The following is a 25,292-nucleotide window of genomic DNA, read 5'->3' as shown; positions in this document are numbered from 1 at the left end:
AAGGCGGATGAAATCTTGAACAGGAAAGAGTACATATAAGTTTTTAATTTTTTTATTGCTGTATGGAACTTATTGAAAATATTAATCAGATCACAATATGGCTCTCTACAATTTTAATTGTAAACAAGAAATCAGTGATTTTAATTGTTACTGTTATAATTAATTAACAGTGGGCATAAACTTGTTTAATAACGTCGAAACTTCTTTAATATCGTTAATTTTTAGAGGTAAAAAGAAATAAAAATCAGAAGAATATCAAACTTACATAACAAAAGGTGCTTCAAGGCTGCGAAGAAGAAGCATTTTTCCATGATAGCAGTTACCCAAATTTGGAACCTCCATATATCCTCGGGACTGATAAATCTTCTCCATTAATTCATATTTAGTTCTCCAAGATATTCCTGCTTCAGTTTGAATAAGATTTGAAAGAATTAGATCACGGCTTTGCTTTCTCTGAAACCAGAAGAGTTAAATATGTAAAACATATTTCAGGAGTTAAGTTAACTTAGATTAAATATAAACAATGAAGCGATGAAACAAATGACTAGGAGACTCTTTGGTTTCTCCCAGTATTGATGAAAGCATATCGTGAAATACATGTATATAACGACAGAAATATCGTCATATAATTTATCTATAACCACTACAAATGCTTTTTACTGTTGGCATCATTTTTGAAGCAGATATAACAGGATGTGGTCGTTATTACGGTCGAGTAGTAACATATTATTTATGGAAAATAGAGAGTTACAATAATTAAATCACGAATGGTTGATCAAGACTTTTACAAACCGTACAAGAAAGATGAAAAATTTAAATGAAAATATCCACGGATATCTCAAGAGGACCATTGTGTCATGCAGTTAATTATATTTTATGCTTCTGCGTAAATATATAAAAAAATTACTTATGATATCACGCCAGTGTATACAGATGCGTTGTTTGAATAGGAGGCACATTTCTCAATTCGAAAGACGAATCGATCCTGTTTCATAACAGGATCGAATTCTGCTAAGAATACCAGAATCGTGTTTGATGTTGTTGTTCTTCTTATTATTAATCTTCAATAAAATCAAATTTTCATCCATAAACAAATAAACGCTCACAAGTTACAAACTTGAGGTCTCTTGTGAATTTTAGTCGCCCTAGCCCGAAATAAAAGGGTCCACTTTTTATTTGAGGGATTACGTCCATCATGTGGTGATTAACATCACATGTTTAAAATCTCATGATAAATAGTTTCTCTGGCAATAGTTCATCCTGGTTTGTGTGTGTGTCAGTGTGTGTGTGTTCTATGCATTCCATTGTTCCTACAATGTAAAAATATTGCATTGATCCATCTCGACGGTATGAGTTCAGATTATTTCTGTTTCCAAACCGTGTAGCTGTACTTGAGATAGCAGGTTTAAAGTATAGACAGAAATGGAAATAATCATCCAGTCATATGAACAACTGGATAATTATGCTGTAATACAGAGGTCTTCAACGCATGGCCCGCGGAGCTCTTTGCCGGGGCCCCCAGCCATTTTGAAAAAATAACTACTTAACATTAAAACGCGATTAAATAAAAAAAATAATTTCAATGAAGCCTGCGGGCCACTAAGCTATACTGCGGTATTCAGAATTGTAAGATGCTTTTCAGATTCACAAGGAACGCTGTGCATTTGATACTTTACATAAAATCCTATAAAATAAAATAAATATTAAATAGACATGCTTCTTCAGCCGTCTACCAGCGCCAAGCGGTAATTAAGTACATGTACTAACGTCGCAAGTAGATGGCTGAAGCAGTAGTTTGTTCGAATGCGCTGTCTAGTGCCTTTCAGATACATCTCGAAGGTTCGTTATTGAAAATATGAAATATGAAAATACTTCGTTATTTTCATATAAATACAAGAGGATCTCACCCACAGTCAGTCAGTCGTGAACAGTGTGATATTCGTGTATAAGCGCACGCAGGTTCGTCGTGTCAGCCATAGCCCATTGTGGTTTTATATTGCCAGACTTTTTTTCTATTAGTGAGACATATTCAGTGGATAATACTCGTTACACGGCCATTTTTGATCATTTTTTGGGTTCACCTTCCATCACGAGTAAAAAGCGTAAATCAAGTGATTCTTGTCGGGTTTTTAATGAAAAGTGGACCAATTTGTACTTTTTTGTGCAGATCGACGACATGCCAGTGTGTTTAATTTGTCGTGAGTCAGTGTCAGTATCAAAAGAATACAATATAAAACGACACTATGAGACAAAGCATGCGTCCAATTACGATCACCTTCAAGGGCGGCTTCGTGTGGACAAAGCGAACCGTCTCCAAATTGATTTAAAATGCCAGCAGGATACGTTTAAAAGGCAAAGGGAAGAGAGCGAAGCGTGTATCAAAGTAAGTTATGTAATAGCTGAAAAAAATGCTAAGATATCAAAAGCCTTCTTGGACGGCGAGTTTGTGAAAGAGTGTCTCATCGCCGCTGGGGATATTCAGTGCCCAAATAATAAGGAAGTGTTTAAAAAAACGAGTTTGTCTAGGGTAACTCAGTAACTCGAAGAACTTGCCAATGACATTGAAGGAACTTAAAAAAAAAAAAAAAAAAAAAACGGTCGTCCGAATTTACGTCGTATTCACTTGCTTTAAATGCGAGCACAGATGTGAAGAATACAGCACAACTGGTATCTTTGTCTGTGGCATTGATCAATAATTCAATGTGGCAGAAGAACTTCTAGCGCTCGTACCTATGAACGGAACCACGAAAGGCACTCATATTCCTGAAGCCGCCAAGAAACACTCCAGCGTTTCAACCTCAGCTTAACCAACCTCGAGGGTGTGGTAACTGATGGTGCCCCTGCTATGGTGGGAAAGAACCGGAACTAGAAGGAAACGATTTCGTCCATTATCACTGTTTAATCCACCAGGAGAATTTGTGCGCGAAAACTATTGGATTTGAGAATGCCATGAAAATTATTGTGACTGTTGTCAACATTATTAAGGCAAGAGGATTGAATCATTCACTTCCAAGAATTTTTGACTCAAGAATGCGAAGCTGATCACGGCGATGTGGTTTATATAGTAATGTGCGTTGGTTGAGCAGAGGGAAGGTTCTTAAAAGAGTCTTTGACTTAAGGAACGAACTACAGCAGTTCATGCAAACCAAGGGGAATTCGATTGAGGAATTTAACGATCCGAAGTGGATGATAGACTTTTCCTTTGTGACCGACATCTTGTTGCATATGAATGATCTAAATACGCGGCTACAATGCAAAGATCAACTGGTGCACACTCTGTTTGATCATATCAAAGATTTTGTGGCCAAGCTCAAACTTTGGGAGGCACAACTCGCAAAAAAATACTTAACTCATTTTCAGCTTCTCGCTGAGTCCAACTGTTCGTGTCTTGATGAATACGCTATAAAATTAGCCGTGTTGCGAAGTGAGTTCGAAGAGAGATTTAGTGATTTTCGTAACCAACAGTCTTCTTTAGATTAATTTTCAATGCCATTCAGTGTCAATGATGCCGAAATGCCAGGCTCAGTACAAATGGAGTTGATTGAACTCCAAAACAACTCTTCTTTGAGAGGAAAATTATTCAATGTGCCCTTGTTTACATTTTACAAAGACTACATTTCTGAGGACGTATTCCCTAATCTTCGCCGGCATGCTTTGAAGATGTGCGCTTTGTTAGGAAGCACATACTTATGTGAGCAGTTCTTCTCCAGAATGAAGCATGAGAAGTCCAAGATAAGAACTCAGATTACGGACTAACATCTTGAGAATACTCTGCGAATAGCGACTTCCAACATTGATGCCAACATCAACAAGCTGGTCAAGGACAAACATTGGCTAGTTGCCCATTGACATTGTAAAATATGAATGTTTTCTTCATTAAATTATCCTTTTTTAATATTGATTGTATTTACTTATCATGAACCCGACTCCTATCTACGCTCTTAAAGCTGAGTTTGTTTATTTTTATAGGATTTTATGTAAATTATCAAATGCAGAGCGTTCTTTGTGAATATGGAAAGCATGTTACAATTCTAAATACCGCAGTATAGCTTAGTGGCCCGCGGGCTTCATTGAAATTTTTAATGCGGACCCGCATTGTCTGAAAGGTTGAAGATCCCTGCTGTAATAGATAGTGTTACAGGTAACCAATTAGCGTTTCTGCAGTTTTCGTTATTGGATTACTAGAAATACGGTGGAAAATTTTCATTGCGAACACTTAAAACAACACTATTAACAAAGTTGGCAGTTGCAATTCTTTCAATCTGCTTCATTCGCTGCATGTGATTCATAGCTTTGTATACATGATTTCTTTTTTTTCTATATTTTTCTCAGATATCACTTTTATTGTCAGGTGAAGTAGCTACAACAGTTACGAGAGAGGCTGAAAAATTCTGATAAACACCTAGAACAAAAATGATATTAAAGCAATATAACTTCAACCAACTGACAGAATGATGAAGCAGCATTGTAACAAGTGTATAATATTTGATATATAATTTAGATTGTGATTATCACAACTTTTCAGCACACCCTCGTAAGTAATAACTTTGCAGAACTAGTCGAACAGTTTGATTTGTTAAGGGTTCTTCAACCTTTTAGTTTGGTTTCCCTCTTTTATAAACCGCACTCCAAATAGGCCTGTTATGTTGAAATTCTTAGAGTTTCGAAGTGGGTCGGAACAAGTTGAACCAGAATAAAGTGAAACCCTTTATTTTAGGCCGGTTGGAATAAAACTCACAAGGAACTTCAGGCAACGTTAAAATATCTAAATTACGTTAATACAAATATTGAGACTGCACTATATCTATGAGAGAAGTGCATTATACTCATAAGTCAATGCCGTGTGGGACCTGATCATAGGCTTCGGAGCGTTATAACTAACTGGAATAAAATTCACAGTGGATTTCAAGGAATATAAAAAGCAACTACACTACATTATTATTATTACAAACTGGCTAGTGTACTTTTTAGGTATACCCGTCAATTTCTAATAATACGAATAAAGTAATTGGGATTCCTTTAACATGACCGCTAGCCCATATTATTGCTGGAGGCGCTGTATGGCCTGCATCTAACGTGAGGAGTCAGATCATTGGAATGCATTATTAGTAGTCTGAAGTGACACGAAAATTTACTCCATGCTTGGTCTTCTAGAAGAAGATTCCTGGATTATCTAACTTTAAGGCTATGCACAGCAATAAATTCATGCTATTTTAATTTTATACTGATTCGTGGGCGGAGCACGCACACGCGCTCACGCTAGGCGAAGACGAGAAACAGTTTCAGACCATTATCTTCGCCACCATGCTCAGAAAATAAGGCGTTCTCCAAGCATCTGTCATACACTCCCCCATCCGATTTGAGCTTCCAACATTCCATATATTGATCACGATGTTCATAGTACACTATTCCGCTGCCTTTTGCGTAGTGTCGTACTACCAGATAGAATCTATGTAGACTCTTGGAACTTCTTGTTGATCAATTACACATCGCATTACAAAGATCCCTCTGTCCACCCTCCTGATCAAAAATCTCTCTCCCAAACTATTACTTCAAAGAACTCATCTTATCATATCATATTCCTTGGGCTTCTATCAAATTAACACCAATTTCATCCACTCCAGATCTGAGCTACTAATAATTTCTTACAATGCTAATTATGATAATTATAAAATGAATTTTTTTTTTAAAAAAAGGACACAAAATTGATTATTTACGAAGAAGCAATAAAAAAAAAGAGATCTGAATTATCTCTGCACTAATGGCGCAATGTTTGATTTTCCATTTGAATTTTGAAACATGATTACACTTTGAAAAATAATTAGTGAGTGTTGAAGAAAAAAAGAAACACTATCACATATATAACATGACTAACATCGTGTTCGTTACGTTGTAGCACTTAACAATTTATAAAGCAGTAAAATAATTTCAATATTAATTTATTAAAATACGATTAGGAAAAAATACTACTTATTATGCTATTAATTTAACAGCGAAGAAATAATTATAAATGAATCATACCGGAATCAGAGAGAGAAAATATTTTTCTCCAATTTCTCGAGCATCTTTTAGACTGATATTTTTCGGCAAACTTTGCAAAGTATTTCTTACTGACTGGAATAACTCGAAGATAAAAGTTCTTCCTTCATCGGTCGGTGATAAAGCATTATCCATTGCTACAAATTTTTCCACTAGGTGGGGCTGTAAAAATATTTCAAGTTAATTAACCCTTACTTTAAATAACCTATCAAAATAATTACTAATTATTCAAGCCAGCTATCTGAAAAAAAAATAATACCGATTAAATTAAAATCAGAATCATTGAGACATGAAAGTTTCACTTCTGATCTCAGAGCAAATTAAATAATAGTTTTAATTTACTTTCAGATTTCCTATTTCTATTCTGTGGTCAATAAAACTTAGAATAAAAATCCTGATTTACTTCATACAATTTAGAATAAGAAGTAAATAATTTATATATATTGTGGCACACACACAGCGGTGACATATATAGATTATTATTATTATTAGCTTCGAGGAAGACAGCAGAAGTGGAAGGTTTGGGAACGGACATCATACTCTTGGAGGGTAATGGATGGCAATGCTATTGCCAATGAAGCTCTAACTGAGGCTCGGCTATTGCTGTTACCCTCCTGCCATGATCAGAGCTTTAACAGCTCAATAACACCCTATCCCTACACTGTCCTCTACAGAGATAACGGGGAGGTTGAAAAGCATTCTTGCTTCGCCCCTTTAAGCCAGTCCTTATAAGGACTATAAGGACAGCAGAAGCGCTACCAGAACAAACAAACAAAAAGTTCAGTAGAACAGTGAGAAAACAGTGATGGATATTTATCAAGAACGAATGTTCTCAGCATTTTGTATACTGAATTTTTGTAGAAATCAAAAATGTAATAATAATGTTTTTTAATTATATATATGAGAAAAAGGAGTAACCAACCTATTCCATAGGATTTCGGTTTCGAAAGCCTGAACGATGAAGTGTGGGCCTACGTATGAGCGTAAATCAGGATGAATGGATATATACGCGTGTATGTATATATATATATATATATCGTCGCGACGTATCTATCAGCGTCGTGACTATATAAAATATAGTCGCGACGCTGAAGTGTGCAGACGTGTCCAAGGTCGCTCTTGCCTAAAGTTGTACTTTGTGCGGTTGAATACGTCAATCAACTTCAAGATTTATACCTACATAATCGTAAGCACCTAATCTATCGCGTTAAAAAATTAGTTTTCTAAATTTGTGAAGCTAGGAAAAGTTATTTTAAATTTTAAAACCTTCTTTGGTCGTGTGCTTATTGTTACAACGGTATGCCTTCGAGTACCGGGAAATTGTGATAGCTGGCGTTTCCCCTTATTCGCCCGAAGCAATGGCCAGTATAAACCACAGCATATCACCAAGAGCAGCAGCCAGTCCATGCCCGAGCTCAGCAGGATTCGGTCAAAGGTCGCAGAATTCCGATCAAGGAAAAGACGCCAGCCACAGCTCCTGAAAAGGAAAAGACATCAGTCTCAGCCCCCCCGGACAACAACAGACAAAAGTCAGTACTCTTTGTCTCTTATGCCAACATTGTAGCTAATACCTCCGCGCGAATTAATACTACTGCAACAACCACCACCGCACGTACAAACGTTCAGCTAGCCAACCGCGTTTCCTGAGACAACGGAATTGTAATTTTCGCAATTGAAAATACCCCACTGGAAAAATATCTAGAGGCAGTAGTCCAATATGTTCCCCCCAAAAATATAACTCACATTTGAAGAGTTGCCGGAACCGTACAAATGTACTTTAACAACGCATCTTGGTCTGAGACATTAATTGAAAAGGGAATAGACATCGGAGCATGCCACGTGAATGTCTCACCAATCGCAATTGCTCCCACAAAAGTAACAGGGTCAAATGTCCCACCGGAAATAAGCCATCAAATGCTTCGCGGATTACTATCAAAATACGGAGTGACAGGTAAAATCCGAACATTACGCGCCTCTACAACTAGGCCTGAATTCGCTCACATCAAGAGCTTTAGAAGACAGGCTCTAATGCAATTTGGCGACAATACAATCGGCTCCATACCCAAAATAATCAACAAAGAAATAGACGGAGTACCCTACACCTTTTATATTACTGTTGCTGCTCAGTGCTTTTACTGCCACGAAGAAGGCCATGTAAGGAAGTTATGCCCGTATATACCCAGAAATGAGAAACTGGTTAACAACACTACTAACCCTAGCGAATCAGAGAATCAGAAGCAGCAAGCAGCCAACCCCAAAAAACAGAGCATCCCTAACAAACAACAAAGATATCAAGGAAACAGCTCTCAGTCGAGTACCGGGGAGACAAAATCAAGTGGTAGCACTAATGAAACCCACCTTTCGGAAGAACCTCCACCAACATCGAGTAAAAGCAATCCTAGAGAAGAGGAAACAGAACACAGACAACTAACTAACTAACTCTGAAAAAGATAAAAATAACGAAGAAAAGCAAGAAACAAAAACGGAAAAACAGCCAAACCAGCGCAGCTGCAGCAGGGAACCTTTGCCTCCAAGCATTCTGGAACCCTCCCAACAGCCTGGAGACGGGGTATGAAGAGATCAGCTTCTTGAGTCCTCAGATGATGAAGAGGAAACTGGACATGCAGGTCTTCCTCACACTGAAGGCCCACTTACAAATGAGCAGCTTCACAGCTTTCTTAAAAAGGTTCGAGGCTCTTCACAAAAACTGCTGACAGCCTATGACTACACCACTGACATCAGTGGCCTTATCACACAGCTGGAAGAATTAAGAACTATTCTGGCAGGAAAAAGAGGGAGAAAAACCACCAATCTCAGGAAAAGGATATACTACCTGATAAACGGGCTTGAATCCCAGCGGCAGCGTAACTATCCGTAAAGGAAGTGAAGATTACCGCACCAAATAAAACTAAACCATAAAATAATGAGCACCTCACTAAACCTTCTATCAATAAACGCTAGAGGATGTGCCACACCACTGCAAAACAGGCTGGTCCTGCAGCACATCCTTTCCCACTGGCCAGAAATAGTTATGCTGCAGGAAACTAACTTCCATTGCAACAGCAAAGCTTCATATCAACACTGGAAGAACTGGCCTTATACCATGCACCACTGTCCTGCCATACAACTTCATGGATCTGGAGTCAGCATTGGAATTCACCAAAACAGCGCTCTAAAAGTAGAAATAATCGATACCTTTCCTGGGTGTGCAATATATGCACTCATTACAACTCAGACAGGGAAGAAAATATATATCATTAACATATACATCTCGCAAAATGAACAGCTTGCAGTGCAGGTACTAGAGTTTGTTCGAAACCACCTCAGCAAGGTGAATGATCATACTTGCAGGGGATTTCAACTGCACTCTGGATCCTGCAATGGACAGACAGCAATGCCAAGAGCATCGACACGCACTACTCAGCTTCTCCAGGATGTAATAAATGACCTCGAGCTGACTGACACCTTCAGACACTTGCACCCACATGAGAAAGTGTTCTCCTGGAGAGCCAAAGGTGGTCCTACCAGTGTCCTATACCAAGCACGGCTCGACAGATACTACACTTCGATGCACACAATACCCTACATCAGGAGAGTCAATTACCATCCATCTCATGCATCAGACCATGATTCCACGATTCCATCCTTCTTAGCATTTGCATTCCTGGACACACCAGACACAAAGGAGGAGCATACTGGATTTTTAACAACAGCCTACTAAAGGATACAGAATATCTCAGAACCTCCAAAATGTATATCGAAACTCTCATCAGAGATATACCTACTTCACAATCAATTTCCGAGTGGTGGTCACTTTTTAAATCCAAAGTTAGGGTATTCACCCAAAAATATAGTCACAGAAGAAATTTGAATAAGCATTCAGTCCTTAAAAATTTGCAACAACAACAGCAATTGCATCATCCAGAATCTGAGGAATACCAATCCCGAGAAGTCACCATATGCTCACACCTAGAGCACTCTGCAAGAGGAGCACTAATAAGAGCACGACGCAAACATATCAACTTCGCAGATGCCCCCACAAAGTATTTCTTCTCACTAGAAAAACGCCAACAAGAGTGCACCACCATATCTGCTATTAAAACAGATAATGGAAACATCATAGAAAATCATGACGAAATCCTCTTACATACCTTGCAGTACTACAAAAATTTGTACCAAGCCAACTCAACATCAATGGATGCCATGAATATAATTCTCTCCGATGTGAAAAGACTCTCACCAATAACAAGGAGTAACACAGAACTCCCCATCACGTTACACGATCTGAAAACTGCCTGCACCTCCTTACCTAAAGATAAATCTCCTGGCATAGACGGGCTCACCACTGAATTTTACCAGTCCTTCTGGGAACAGCTTGGACCTATCCTTTACAGAGTTTTTGTCGACGCGAATACCAATGGCTTTCCACTCAATATGACAACATCAGTTATTAAACTCATTCCAAAGAAAGGAGACGCGACGAAACTAGGAAACTGGAGACCCATCTCTATCACAAACACCGACTGCAAAATTATATCCAAAGCCATTGCCAACAAACTTAAACCCGCTCTGAGCGAAATAATAAATAGGCATCAGAGATATTCCATCCCTGGAAGATCTATCCACGAAAACTTACACCTCATAAGGGATCTCATAAGCATAGCGAACAACAACAGTGAAACAATGGGTCTTGTAACACTAGACCAAGAAAAAGCTTTCGACCGCGTTGAACACTTTTACCTCTTCAACTGCTTGAAAGCATTTGGCTTTGGCTCAGGCATCATTCACTCTATTAAGATGTTGTATGCCAAGGCAGAGTTTTGCATGAAAATAAACAACAGGCTTACCATAACTGCACCATACAGCAGAGGTATTAAACAAGGCTGTCCACTCTCTGGTCCTCTTTACACAATTGCCATTGAACCCTTTTTGTGTAGACTCAGCATGCTGCTCAGGGCATGCCACCCTAAACTTCCCTACCAAACCATAACCCTGACAGCATATGCTGATGATGTTACAATCATAACCCGAAAAGAAGAGTACTTCCATAACATACAGATGGCATACCAACAATATCAGGCAGCCTCAGGAGCGAAACTAAACACACATAAAACCACAGGACTGTGGTGTGGCAAATGGAAAAACCGAACGGATTCCCCAATGTCTGGTACCTGGTCCACAGAGGAAAACAAATACCTGGGGATTTACCTCGGAAACACACCCTCTTATATGGATAAGAACTGGGAAGCACTGAACAAGCGTTTCAAGCAAGTACTAGGAAAGTGGGCAGCAATACGAGCCTCTGCCTCCACAAGAGGGAGAGCAATAATCGTTAACCAAATAGCCACCAGTGTCCTTTGGCATACACTAAAGATTCTTACGCCACCAGAGCAATTCATCAAACAAATAAAGTCAACCATATATCGATTCATATGGAACAAAACAAACTGGCTTTCATACTCCAAGCTATGTACTTCTCTCAAAGATGGAGGACAAAATTTGACCTCCATTGTCAATAGGATAACAACGTTCCGCGCTCGATTTCTCCTGAATACCATGCAACCAAAGGAAATATCACACAAATGCACCACTGAATATATTTTCACTTCTGCCACTAGAGGTCTCTCTCTCTCCACAACCTTAAGAATGACAACAGCTCAAGTGCCAGTAAATTTAACAAACTTCTACAAAGATGCCCTTCGACGATGGAAGAAGCTAAACCTCCAGCACACAGTGAAGACAATATCCCTACCTAAAATCCTCATGGAACCCATCTTTCACAACACGATGGTAAAAAGCCCGATTACTCAGAAAGAGTTTTTCTTTCCTCCATGGAGCTGGCGAAGCGTAAGGATCTTGGGTGACATTCTTTCTCCAAGCCTTACCTGGCGCTTTCCAAATTCTCTCGAAAACCTGGAATATGGGAATCAGTCTGAGCAGACAGACAACGTAAAGGCCGCTTTTCAAGCCGCTATGCCTGATAGCATAACAGAAGAGGGCTTAGCCCTCCCAACTCAGAAGATCTGGCGCCTAACTTTCTGATAAAAACCAATAACTCATGGGAGAAACTTACACCCAGCAACACCAACAAGATCTACAGCACTCTAACACAACAGTTGAACCAAAGCACTTTATTGGAAAATCCTGCATCATCGGATCAAACACTTCAATGGGATCTACCATATCGCACAAGAGCCATCAAACCTGATGCAGATATTCAGTAGAGAATGTGGCACAATATATTACCCACTCCTACTATATTACGAAAATTTAACTCAAACGTCTCAGATAACTGCCTGTTCTGCTACCAATTAGGAACAGTCCGGCATATCTACTTGGAATGCCCAGTCAACACCCAATTAATCAGTTTGTCTCGGGAAACGGCAGCTCTCACACACTTCTCACACAGCTCTCTTCTGTATGAAGACTACCTGTGGTAGTCTTCATACAGAAGAGGAATATTTCAATCTCGTCCATGCGGAGTCAAATAACCATTCATTCTGCAACTACCTTTTCATCACCGCGAAAGCGGTAATATACAACTTCTACCTCAGACATACAAGACCAGACAGCACAGCAACTTCACAGAGAGAGGCAACTGACCAACTCACTGCAGCCTTCCAACAAAAGGTGAGAAGTCGGATCCTACACGAGCATCACCACCATAGGCAAAACAACACCTTAGATCTTTTCCACCAAGAATGGAATCCATGGAATCAACTCCTGGCTGAGCAGGGCGACTGCATTATAATCCACTTTCCAGCATAGAAGTGACACCTTTACCCCCCCCCCCCCCTTCCCCCCCAAAAAAAAGAAAGGGGGAAGAAAGAAGGATTGTTGTGCTTAACCGTGCGAAAATTAATCAGCTGGCACTCTCATGTTAATAGATAATATTGTGCAATAGTAACTTCTATATTCTTCCACATTTATGTTCTTATACAGTATCATGTTAAAATAACTCATATTTTTATTTTAAAAATACTTAAAAAAAAAAAATTGTAATTAGCCTTATAAGTGACTTCGATGTAACATATCTCAACAAGAGTATGAGCATGTAACCTCTCTGTCTGACTGCAGAGAACCAAAAACCGGTTAATCCTGTATATAAGATTGTTATGTTCACAATAAAAAAAAAAAAAAAAAAAAAAAATATATATATATATATATATATATATATATATATATATATGTTAAAGATACCTTGGTTTTAATCATTTTTACCAAGTAAGCAAACAAGCGGGTAAGTTAAGTTTATGCCTGAAGTAATTATAGGTTTTAGGCAACTCGTGGAAAAGGTGGAGTAAGCTCTGATCAATTTCCTTAGTATATTTCCCATAATGCAAAGCACATCTCCTTGCGGACATGTATGATGCTATGCATTAAGGGAAGGGCCACAACCCAGACCGGTTTCGACCTTTATTGTGGTATCGTCAGTGGAAGCCACACCCTGAGCTGTCAAGGTTGAAGTAATGCAGAACTTATAATAAATTTTAACTATACAAGTTGCCACAAGGTGCTTTGACCTTATTAAAAGATTAAAACCAAGTTTATAAAATTGTTTGGTATCTTTAACGTATAGGTATACACAAGGTAAAAAACTTTCTCTCTCTCTCTCTCTCATGTCTGAGGCAACTCGTGGTAAAGGTGAATTAAGCTCTGATCACTTTCCTTAGTATTTTTCCTTTAACGTAAAGCACATCCCCTTGCGGAGATATATGATTCTATACATTAAAGGCAATGGTCACTGCCCATACCGGTTTCGACCTTTATTGACATCTCGTCAGTGAGAGCCAGACCAGACAATGCTAAGGTTGAAGTAATGCCGATTATCTTATATGAATATTTTATATGTTATCTTATATGAATAAAAACCAAGTTTATATAAAATTACTTGGTATATTGAATATATAAATATACCCAAGTTACAAAAACTTTCTACATCTATCTCTCATCCTGAGATTTTATTTAATAAGGTCAAAGCACCTTTTGGCAACTTGATTAGGTAAAATTCATATAAGCTCTGCATTACTTCAAACCATTGCATTGTCTGGTCTGGCTCCCACTGACGAGACCTCAATAATGGTCGAAACCGGTATGGGTGGTGACCATTGCCTTTAATGCATAGCATCATACATCTCCGCAAGGGGATGTGCTTTACGTTAAGGGAAAAATACTAAGGAAAGTGATCAGAGCTTAATTCACCTTTACCACAAGTTGCCTCAGACTTGCACTATGTGCAGGGGCAAACCTGACTTATTTGTCTGTTTGCTCACTTGGAAAATAGGATTAAAAATCAAGTTTATATAAAATTACTTGGTATCTTGAATATAAGAGCCAGACCAGACAATGCAATGGTGTGAAGTAATGCAGAGCTTATATGAATTTTACCTAAAAAAGTTGCCATATACAGGGTGTTCGAGATAAATTTGACATATTTATAATTAATTACATTTTTCCGTAAGTTACATGTATTAACACACACTTCTCTTCATTTAAAAGTTTGGACCCTTCTTCATTCATATACAAGATGTCAGAAAGGATGGATAGCTGGAACCCACCTGAATCATGGAAGAGAATAACTTGTATCATGATGATTCGTGCCCGCCATCAAAATAAGGATATTACGACTGCTGCCCAATGCTCCCTGAATACAGTAAAAACAATCAGGCATGAACTAGAGACTTGCAATGGTGACTACGAGGATGTAGCAAGAAGAAAGATCCCTAGCAGACGATCTGATTGCGTTCGTACAGCAGAATTCCTCGCAAATCTGCAGGAACAGGTGTTGAAGAACCCTGGCATTGGAATTCGGGCTTTGTTCGTGGAGTTGCTAACTGTAGTCAAGCCCTGGATAACAAGGGTAGCCAATGGTAGGCCGTATGTATGGCAGCAGGATTCGGCCCCTTGCCACACCTCTGGGAAAAGTCAAAAATGGTTGTCTGAAAATTTCTACGACTTCACCAGTCCAAATGTTTGGCCTCCAAACTCCCCAGACCTTAACCCCATGGATTATTTTGTATGGGGCGCAGTTGAAAAAGACACCAATCGCACTTCCAGTAATACAAAAGCCCAGTTAATGGATAAAATTAAAACAGTTTTTGCGGCCCTTCCCAGGGAGACTGTAGCATCAGCTTGTTCGAGGTTCCGAAGCAGAATTGAAGCTGTGATCGATGCTAATGGTGGTTATTTTGAGTAAATCTTGTTGATAGTATTGTAATTAACTCTGCCTGTAATGTTTTTTTGTCAATTCATTAAATTTAATAGATACAAAGAAGATTTTCTTTTTCCTTACGAAACTGTCAAATTTATCCCGAACACCCTGTATATATATATATATATATATATATATATATATATGCAAATACGCTGTATAATAATACACTTTGATATTGATATTCAAAATAAAAAAAACATCTCTCCTCCATGAATTCAAAGGACTCCTTGCTGGAGACCCACACTCTCTCAATTCGATGATCTTTTTTTATCTTTAACCAATTCATCGTGATTCGCACTGATTTTCATTTACCAACCATTCTCCATGGAAAGCACTTGCTCCTCACTCCTTTATTTAACAACCTGCATGGTTAGCCTCCTGTTCTACCCTTGTTTCCCTTTATTCAATGAAAAGTCCCCTCCATACTAATCTAGGAACAACTCCTGACCAACATACATCTCAATCATATCCCCTCTCGTTCTTCTGTTGCAATCTGCAAGCTGCATTACTCCTTGTCCTCATATTTACCTTCGCATACTACGAAAATCTTAGTTAGTGGTCAGGGAGGTTCCAAACAATTCAGCATTGTTATAATCTTTCTATAGTCATTCTTTTTTCTGCTTTCTACATAACGACAAACCTCACTAGAATTTCTTTGGCTTCATTAATTTCTATCCATGTTGCTATTTACCAACCAAGTCACTTTTCTAGCTTCCTCTTTACACTTTTCATGCAAATGATTATTACCAACGTTCATCTAGTGTTGCTTCGACAGTATCTTCTTCTTCCAGATTTCACCTTTAAACCATTCATTCATGCATTTATTTTAATTCTACATTATTTAGCCTTTTCACTTTTGGAATACACTCTACATTACTGTTGCCAAATTGCTCTTGATCAATGCTCAAGCAGTATCTGTTTCATTTCCACTTAACTCCTTTTCCCATGCTATTGCTCTTAGTTTTCTCATAAGCTTTTCATAATCACTAGCCTTGTAGTTCCACATATATCCCTTCTTCAGAGAAGTTCTCATATGACTAGCTACGACTCAAATGATCACTTCATGGTTACTCTCACCAATTCTGAGACGATTAGATATTCCATTCACAAGAACGTCCTGTCATAATACGATCAGATGCAAGACTGTCAACCCTCGTGTGCATTCCGTTACATATTATCTAAGATATTTGTCCCTTAAGAAATCAAGAAATTTATTCTCCTTATTCTTGACGTTATCTCTTCATTCCAGTCAATATCGCCATAATTAAAATCCCCATAATGATCACCCGTCTCTTGATCACTAAGCCAAATTGTCTATGCAATTTTTTTTGTCTCCACCCTCAACAATCTTCGTCCTATAACAACACCAACTATATTTCATCCTGTCATCTTCCATCTCTCATCATACTGCTTCGACACTGCCACGGTTTCCCATTGTTTCTGAATCTTGTGTGGATATTACCCCGCTATCAGCAAGAGTAATATGTTCACATAATTATGAAAAACATCATATAAAGTATTATATGTTATGTTTTTTGTTGCGATGTGAAGTGATGTGATGTGGTGATAAGTTCCCTGAGCTTATATCACAACTCCAAGATGCACATTCAAAACCGATGAGCCAAAAGAATAGAGCAAAGGTCAACAGGACCAAAGGGATATATCAGCTGATCCATGATTTTAAAAGAACAATGCCAAGATAAGAACTAGCAAAACAAATCTGTGCTCTTCCTGTGCATAAAACCCATCATGCCATTCTGTTTCCTATTTCTAAATGCAATAGGATGTGCTCTCTTCTTCCAAACAAGATAGTTCTCAAACAGACCTAATCCTCCTTTAACTAAAAACATCAGTTCCATGGCTAACTCTAGAAAGATGGGTGGAATCGCTCTATGAACTCCCTCAATTCAACAACAATGTTGCGGGCCTAGGAATCCACACTAGATCCCCCTTGCAAACTCAGTTTGCTTGATTGCAGAAGTACCAGGTCTTGTCTTATGAACTAGAAACACCAGACCACAACATTTTCCACATCTTCAGCATCTACATATTACAGTAGAATGCTCTGTATTCTACTGTAATATATAGTGGAATATGTACTGGAATTTATACAGAATCCCTTTCTCCAGTTGATCTGATCTGGCACATGTTATTATAGTTGGAGGGCAGATTACAGAACAGCTGACAGACCTACTAGACATAACTGGACAGGTACTGTATTTCCAATCAAACCGGACAATGACACTCCAGTTTGTTTGGAATGTTTATTATTAGCGGTATGTATTATATTTCCTCCTTTATCTTAGATCGATCACTTTATCATTAAATTGCTCTTCCAGACCATCGAAGTTAAGAAATGCTTACTGAATTTTCAGAAATACATTCTTGCAAGACACAAAATATGCAGCTAGTCTTAATCTCAAAGTTTACTCAATCCAAGGACATGACGGAACCAATGGATCAAAGAATGCTGGTCCAGTCAGAGATCTCAATTAAAATTACACAACTCTATATCAGACATTCAACAGAGAAACATTAGGACAGATAACCAGATCCATTTGTCAGAAGAAAGCCATCATTCATGTGAGTCCAAGCTCTACAAGCACACTCAGCTAGAGGAGATCTGCTGAGATCACAGCACACAAATATTACGTATTAGATGTTTCCACCAAATAATTTTTCTGTCTTTAAGCACGATGCAATCAACTATTGGTTACCATCAGTCAAGCAAATAGCTGTGGTGATGGTTCTACTTTCTGCTGAGATGGCATTATCTTATCTATGAGATTGACAATATCATAGAAGACCTAGATGAAATCACATTTGAAATACTACGATACTAGAGACTGATGACTTCACATTAACTGCCTTAGTATGTATCCCATAATGCAAAACACACACCCTTTCGGATGTATTTAATGCAATGCATAATGGAAAATGTCGCCGTTTTCGAACGATGACCTTTTCCATTTTCGACCTTTATCGAGGACTTATCAATGGGAGCCAGACTCGAGAGAGATACCAAGGTTGAAGTAATGTAGAAGTCAAATATTTTTCATATACACCGAGTAGTGTACGAGTAGTCAAAAGGCGTCAGACTTTAATAAAATACTCTGGATGAGAGATAGATGGTGAAAGTTTTTCTAACTTGGTTCTCTATAAAATAAGGATGCCAAGAAATTATATTCTTGGTTTTAATTCTTTATCCAAGTAAGCAAACCAATGTTTTGCGCGTGAACATTTTGGTTTGCATTATGGGATATATATATATATATATATATATATATATATATATATATATATATATATATATATATATATATATATATATATATATATATATACATACACACGTGTCTGCCCCACAAACGAAAGGTCACAAGACCTACAGCAAGTGATGAATGTGGGTAAAAAAGTAAAAAGAAAAAAAATGTTGGCATGTTTTTGAAGATATGAACGTTGTGAGTAGTTTTTAAGGAAGACAGGATGAGGAATGCTATTTTAAAGGACGTAAGTAGAGGGAATGAAAAAGGAGGAGGAGAAGTTGGGTTGATAACTTTGAGGAAGGATGGAAAATGGAAATCCCAAATCTGCCCAAACACGGACGGATTAAGGATTTATGCAGTGTTAGCAGTTGTATAGACGACAAATAGTGCTTTGGCCAGAAAAAAAAAAATCCAGATTTTTGGCGGTTGTAGAAGCTATTGCTGAGATGTGTTTGTGCCAGAATAGGATGAAAGCCTGGAAGCGAATGTCAATCCAAGAAGAGAAATCATGGAATGAGAAAGAGGTAATGGAAAGTGACTTAAGATGTTTCTTGATGTAAAATTATACAGGATTATGTTTTGTTGCCATTGAGCCTCATTCAAGGACAGTAAGTCAGAATTTCAGGCACTAGTTATGGAGCATCTTGAGGCTGTTATGATTAGACACTAGCGGTTTGTCAAGTGAAAAGGAAAATCAGAATGTACTGTGATCAGCATGGCTATGGATGGCATTTGTAATATGGAGATCTTTTCGAGTTGCATTAAGAATAAAAACCTTATAAGTAATGGCTAATTTGTATGTGTGAATTTCAATACACTTTTTACATAATTCAATTTTCATTCAGGCAATGTGTTGTCGGTCTTGAATCAAGTATATAAATATATTGTGTTTCAAAATGTTCATTCGTTTGAACTGTTTCTGGTATTATCTTTAGAGGATGAGTTCTTTCCTTAATTCGCAACTGAAGCTGTTCTGACTTAAAATTGTAATTCGCAATAATGGATAACGTAATTTTTCTTTACGCTGAGAAATGAGTTATCGAAGAATTTTACGCAGTTTGTTGTTTTTCAGCGGTGTTCGAATCGCGGTCACTTTTCCCCATGTTTATTTTATTCTGATGGAATGTTTTCTTAGTTCTTATTACTCGCGGACTACGACTATATAATAGCAACAGACTGTTGGAAACGAGTAAGGAAGAGATTTTTTAAAAGGCAACACTTTGAACATCCTAGTTATAATCTCTATCATCTGATACAGCACTTTCTTTTTACTTACCTTATTTAAAGCTGTTAACATACAAGCTCTACCGCCCATACTATGTCCTATTAGTATTGCTTTCGAAATATGTTTGGCCCTCAAGAATTCCTGGACATCTTGAACGAGCATAATTTGATCATAAGTTTCGCTACTTGGACTCTCTCCGTGGTTGCGAAAGTCCACTGTAAACACCTGGTGAGAAATCAAATGTTTATGTCGGTATTAAATATAAGTAATGAAAAAAAAAAAAACAACGACAATAACATAGCCTAATTTTCTAAGAATATTAGGAACTATGCTTGGAAATATCTAACTATCTAGAAGTAATTTTAATTTTGTAATCTTACATAAAATAAGTATTGACATATATATCTACTTACATTAATTGCATACTCCTTAAGTTATTTACAGTAACTTAGTTACTTAAGTTACAGTAATGGTAGCTGGGGAAACAAATTTGCAGTTGAATTTTTTAATTATAGCTGTCATCTTATACGCTTTATTCTAAATACAATTTATTATTATTATTACATATCGGCACCTCCATGGAGTTCGCATACTCATCGCACGACGTCCATTACATAACACCTCTATAATGCCTGTCATAATAATGCTTTGAACTCATTTCCCGACAGAGCACTCAACTGAGTGGCAATTAATTTCATTCATTCTCTGCTCTCCAAGCAAAAAAAAAAAAAAAAAATCTGGTCCTCACGCCATTACTAACCACAATTTTACTTAATTTCCATTGATGACCCCTAGTTTTTTTCACATTATTCATATGCTGAAATATTTTTTCCACATCCATCTGCCTAAGCAACTTATATGTCTTTATCATACCCCCTACCTTATCTGTTGATAATTAGTTTTTGTAACTCACAAATCTTCAACCTCTCCACACTTGGAGCATCACACAGACCTACCACTATCTTGGTCGCTCCTCTCTGAATTCATCCATTTTTTCCACATCTTCAAGAAACCTAGATAACCAGATCTGGGCTCAATACAGACGAGGCCTTATCAAAGCCTTATAAAGAGGAATAATAATCTGCTTAATCTCTCAAGTAAGGGTGTTGTTCAATAACAAGTCATTCCTATGTGCTGGTTTAATTTTTTAATTATTAATGTTTTCATGAACATTCTATTCACGTAGAAGTGTTGAAAATTCTCCGAATATATAATAAAATTTTAAAACTAGGGCATTGAAAACATTCCTTAAGAACTGGTAACGTGAACAGAATAATCAAGAAAAACATCAGCATGTTGTCAGTTTTCACAACTTATACCATCATGGTATGAGAATATTCAACTAAAGTTCTAAACGCATGCAAAAGCACACTTCTTCTTTAAGGAATATAAACCTAAAAAGTTAAATTGAATAAATTAACTATGCATATTTATATTTAGATGACAATTTCATAAACCATTCAGAAAAGAAATATTTTTACATCCACATATTTGTTTTAACTCCTAATTCCATTCATAGTCCTAATTCCGAAGTTTCGGTTTTTCGACGGCAGATGGAAGTACAAGTCTGCCACATTATGATCATGCGAGCCATAGAGAACGAATCCGTAACACTCGGTGACAGATACACTTTTCCAGTGCAGCAGACATGTGGGTGGGTGTTTGTCTACTGCATATTGATAATTTCATTATCTGTAACTTAAAACCCAAGATTCTACGGTGATGATTTACGCAAGAAATCGATTTGTTATTAGCAATACTTTGGCCATAGATACATTACTCGAAAACGCACTAATCGAATATATTAACCTATGGGAAAATGTATAATTCGCTCCTCAGATTTCTTTTTTTGACCCTTAATTTTTTTAATAAAAGAATTAGGGTATGTCTCAGGGCCTAGTTAAAGAAAAACCATGAAGCTGAAAGACAATAAAACATATTCAGAATATAAATTTATTATTCTGCTTCTTAACAAAGAAGTGAGCTAACGTGGTTTGGCGGGCATTCTGTTTCTTTTTTCCATACAACTGACGGTATGGCCCTATTGCCTCTTCTGCAATTACTGGTTCTCTCTTCACCAGGGTCAGTCTCTGTGCATTGCTGCTTAAAAACTTCTATTGTACGAAAACTATTTTCTAATTGTTTCTGTCTCTGGGCTTGTTAGTGATTGAATTTTCTTCATATTCTTCGGGATCTTCCAGCTGTGCATCTAAATTTAGCAGGTCGGAATCACTCAACTTCTCAAAATGAGATTTACTTAACTTAGATTCATTTGAAAAGCCTCTAAAATCATTTGCACAATATGGAAGAATGTGCTTCCAAACGGCTCGCATATTGCTAGCAGTAATTTTATCCGACTTTGCGACTTTATTACCAGGCTGAGATTTCTCTGATTTGGCTAGAAAACTCTTGGAAGGCATTCGCTCCCAAAAAAGGCTGGTTTCATCGACATTAAATATGTGTTGATCACAATAGACCCATTCTTCCACAATTTTCTTCAAAATCTCTGTATATCTCCTTATCTGCATTTGCAGCTTAGCCTGTGATTAAACATTATGTAGGCTATTTCTCTTTTTGAAACGCTCAAATTATCCAGAACTAACGTGGAATTCTTCTTCTTTTCCATCATTGATAGCCCTTTCTTTCCAGGTTACAAAGAGACAATGTTTTTGATGTAAGACCAGTGTTTAGCGGGATCCGTTTTTGTTTACAATCTTCGATCCATGTAGAAAGACGTCTCTCTAATTCAATCATTATAATACTTTGATTTCGAGTGCATGCATGATGAACTTGAAGCAGCCTTATCTTTTATCTTTGAATTCATCAGTTGATTCACCCATTTTTGTGTTATTTTCCTATCTTCGCTCTGGACTCGCCTTGTTCATTTTTCTTTATTATTTCAAGTTTTTCTTCCAATCAGATTACTATTCGATTCATTTTAACACTTCTATTTTTTGCTCACTAATTCTTTTACTGATGATTAAAGGTTACGAAAATAATTTAAAATAAAAAAGTAAGGAATACAATTGCACAAGATATGATCAGCAAAATGCTATGTAAAGCAGACATACCGTGAGTATACCGTGAGTAAACATATCGATACAAAATTAATAACGGAAAAAACTCACGTACAAAGATTATTTAATAGTATAAAATTATACTTACAGGCGAAAATTATACTATTAAATAATCTTTGTACGTGAGTTGTTTCCGTTATTAATTTTGTCTCAATATAAATTTTGGCAGTAAATTTGGAACATAGTGTACATGGAAATAATGTAGTACTGTATGCCATTAAAAAATAACTTTGCAAAATGTTTTTAATCGGTAACTAAATTATTTCATTGTGGTGAGTGATGTTTTAAAATAGTTAGCCATTAAAAATGTATAGATAGAAAAATTTTAAAATCTGTAACATTTGTTTTTAAGATGTATGTAGGCGTACTAATCGAATTTGGATATCGAAAAAAAAATGACGAACTAATCGGGTGCGCATTAATCGAGGGATTGCTGTATATAAATAGTAAGGTGTATAAAGTATGCCAAATTGGCTTATTGTTGGCTGATTAAACATTAGCGATGTTATTGTTCTAATAATAAAGTAGATTAAGGTCCTGTGATCTTTTCTTCAATATTTCTAGATTATTTTCTAAATAAAGCTACTGAACAGTAATTGTATTTCTTAATAATACACTCTTGTTAGCGAGGATAATAAGCGAGTTAGCGAGGACAATAAACCATTTAGGTATTTTTTTAATAGTGTGATATTTTTAAAGCCTTTAAAAAAAACCAGCTGTAAAGCAGGCTTTTTTTTCTAGCCCTGCTTTTCAGCTACTTGCTGAGTTAGTCCATCTCTGCACCCTTCAGTTCAAAATGTTGGGACTAAAGGGTTTCGATGCATTTGAAACATCGTACGAAGAAATTTAATAACTAATGCATACTAATTTATTAGCCGCAAGAAGAAAACTATTGCTAATTATATACTTACCCTTTGAGGATATATTTTAGCTATTTCTGTGGCCAAGAAGTTCCACTCTTCTTTAGATCCCATGAGACCATGGAAAAATACAATAGGAGCAGAAGCCTTGTCCAAGGGTAATGTTGGTTCATACACATTGTAAGCCAGGTCCATTTTCCCTTTTATCTAAAATAAAACAAAACCTGAAATTCTAAACTATTATTATTTGAAGCTTTAGTTTCTTGGTGTCATTTTAAACTGATACATTTCATTTAAAAATATATTACATCGGGTTTGATTGGCCCTACTTGCTTTGGCAATGAAAGTGTTTTCTTATATTTGATTTTTATGGCGTCAAGACATCGAAGGTCATATTACGCTAGGACACAGGTCACATCAGTACATATTGTAATTGGTTAGTAAAACAATCCCAAACATCCAGGCGGGATTCGAACTTGCAGCCTCTTGGCTGGAGAGCGGATACGCTAAACACTCTGTTAATTTTTTTTTTTTTTTAGTGGTATAATTTAACAACTTTTGCAATTATTTACATCATAATGAATTATATATACAATACATACAATTGTTATACCATTATTTCAATCGAGGTTTCATTTTATATTATATCATCATGTTGTAATGTAGTTGTTACATTACTGTGCTCTTAAAATGCTTTGACTTCCTTTACTTATAAACAGGGAATCTCATAACTGGTAGTTACATATACTGTATATTACTTTCTATTACATCAATTAAGATATAATTCAGCTTTGTTAGCTTTTTTTTTTTTTTTTAAGAATATACAGTTAATTATATTTACATACCATATATATATATATATATATATATATATATATATATATATATATATATATATATATATATATATATATATATATATATATAATTATATATCACACTTATTATATATTTAACAATCTATATATTCTAAAAGATAAATCATATATACATCTGTACAGTGAAATAACATTCACATGCAATGAAGTAGGAGAGCACTCTTTTTTCCTGCGGGAGATCTGGTCCAAGTGACTCAGGCGCTGTTTCCTCTGATGGAGGTGGAGAGTTAGCATCCTTCTGAATTTACTTCCGATTTGCCCCATTTCCACTAGGAGTGATGTAGGTGTCGTTCTGTTGTTGGTTGGAGGGTTCGTCTAATGTAAGGTTGGAGGTTAAGTGTGTCCATTCTTCTGTAGTCATTCTTCTAGACTGGACTGAATTGGTGATCTCCTCCTGGATGTAGTGACGTAATTTCGATATTATTCCGGGACTGTCTTCTCTTCCATACGCTTGGTCGCACCTGTGAGCCCAAATTGCGTGCATCGTTAGGATTAGAACAATTGTTTGCATCCTGTTTATATGTTTTCCTTTTAGCCAGAATAACATTTCTTCATTGATTACTTTGATTTCGGGAAGCCATCTTTTAACGGCTTTCCAAGTTACTTCTGCTTCTTTGCAATATAACATTAGGTGGTATGGTGTTTCTGGTTCCTGGCGAAACTGACATGTTGCATGCCCTTCAAGGGGTATGCCTTTAGCCACTCACATCTTGGTTGGTAGGCAGGCATGGTG

General features: G+C 36.9%; 1 protein-coding gene across 1 annotated transcript in view; it reads right to left on the bottom strand.

Moving 5' to 3' along the window:
• Positions 1–25,292, bottom strand: part of LOC150095518 (sn-1-specific diacylglycerol lipase ABHD11-like) — a 43,567-nt gene that overhangs the window by 6,774 nt on the left and 11,501 nt on the right. Inside the window, exons 2-5 of the mRNA XM_090410801.1 lie at positions 23,733–23,888; positions 19,796–19,969; positions 6,022–6,201; positions 266–453 (exon numbers count right to left, since the gene is read on the bottom strand). Coding sequence (XP_090266927.1) covers positions 266–453; positions 6,022–6,201; positions 19,796–19,969; positions 23,733–23,876 — 686 coding nt within the window. The 5' untranslated portion in view covers positions 23,877–23,888. The remainder of the gene's footprint in view (positions 1–265; positions 454–6,021; positions 6,202–19,795; positions 19,970–23,732; positions 23,889–25,292) is intronic.

This window comes from Typopeltis vanoorti, chromosome 20 (assembly GCF_054136105.1).
Source record: "Typopeltis vanoorti isolate ZY-2024b chromosome 20, IOZ_Tvanoo_1.0, whole genome shotgun sequence".
Classification (NCBI taxonomy): Eukaryota; Metazoa; Arthropoda; class Arachnida; order Uropygi; family Thelyphonidae; genus Typopeltis; species Typopeltis vanoorti.
The sequence above is the reverse complement of the archived record's forward strand: the minus strand, read 5'-3'. Positions and strand labels throughout refer to the sequence as shown.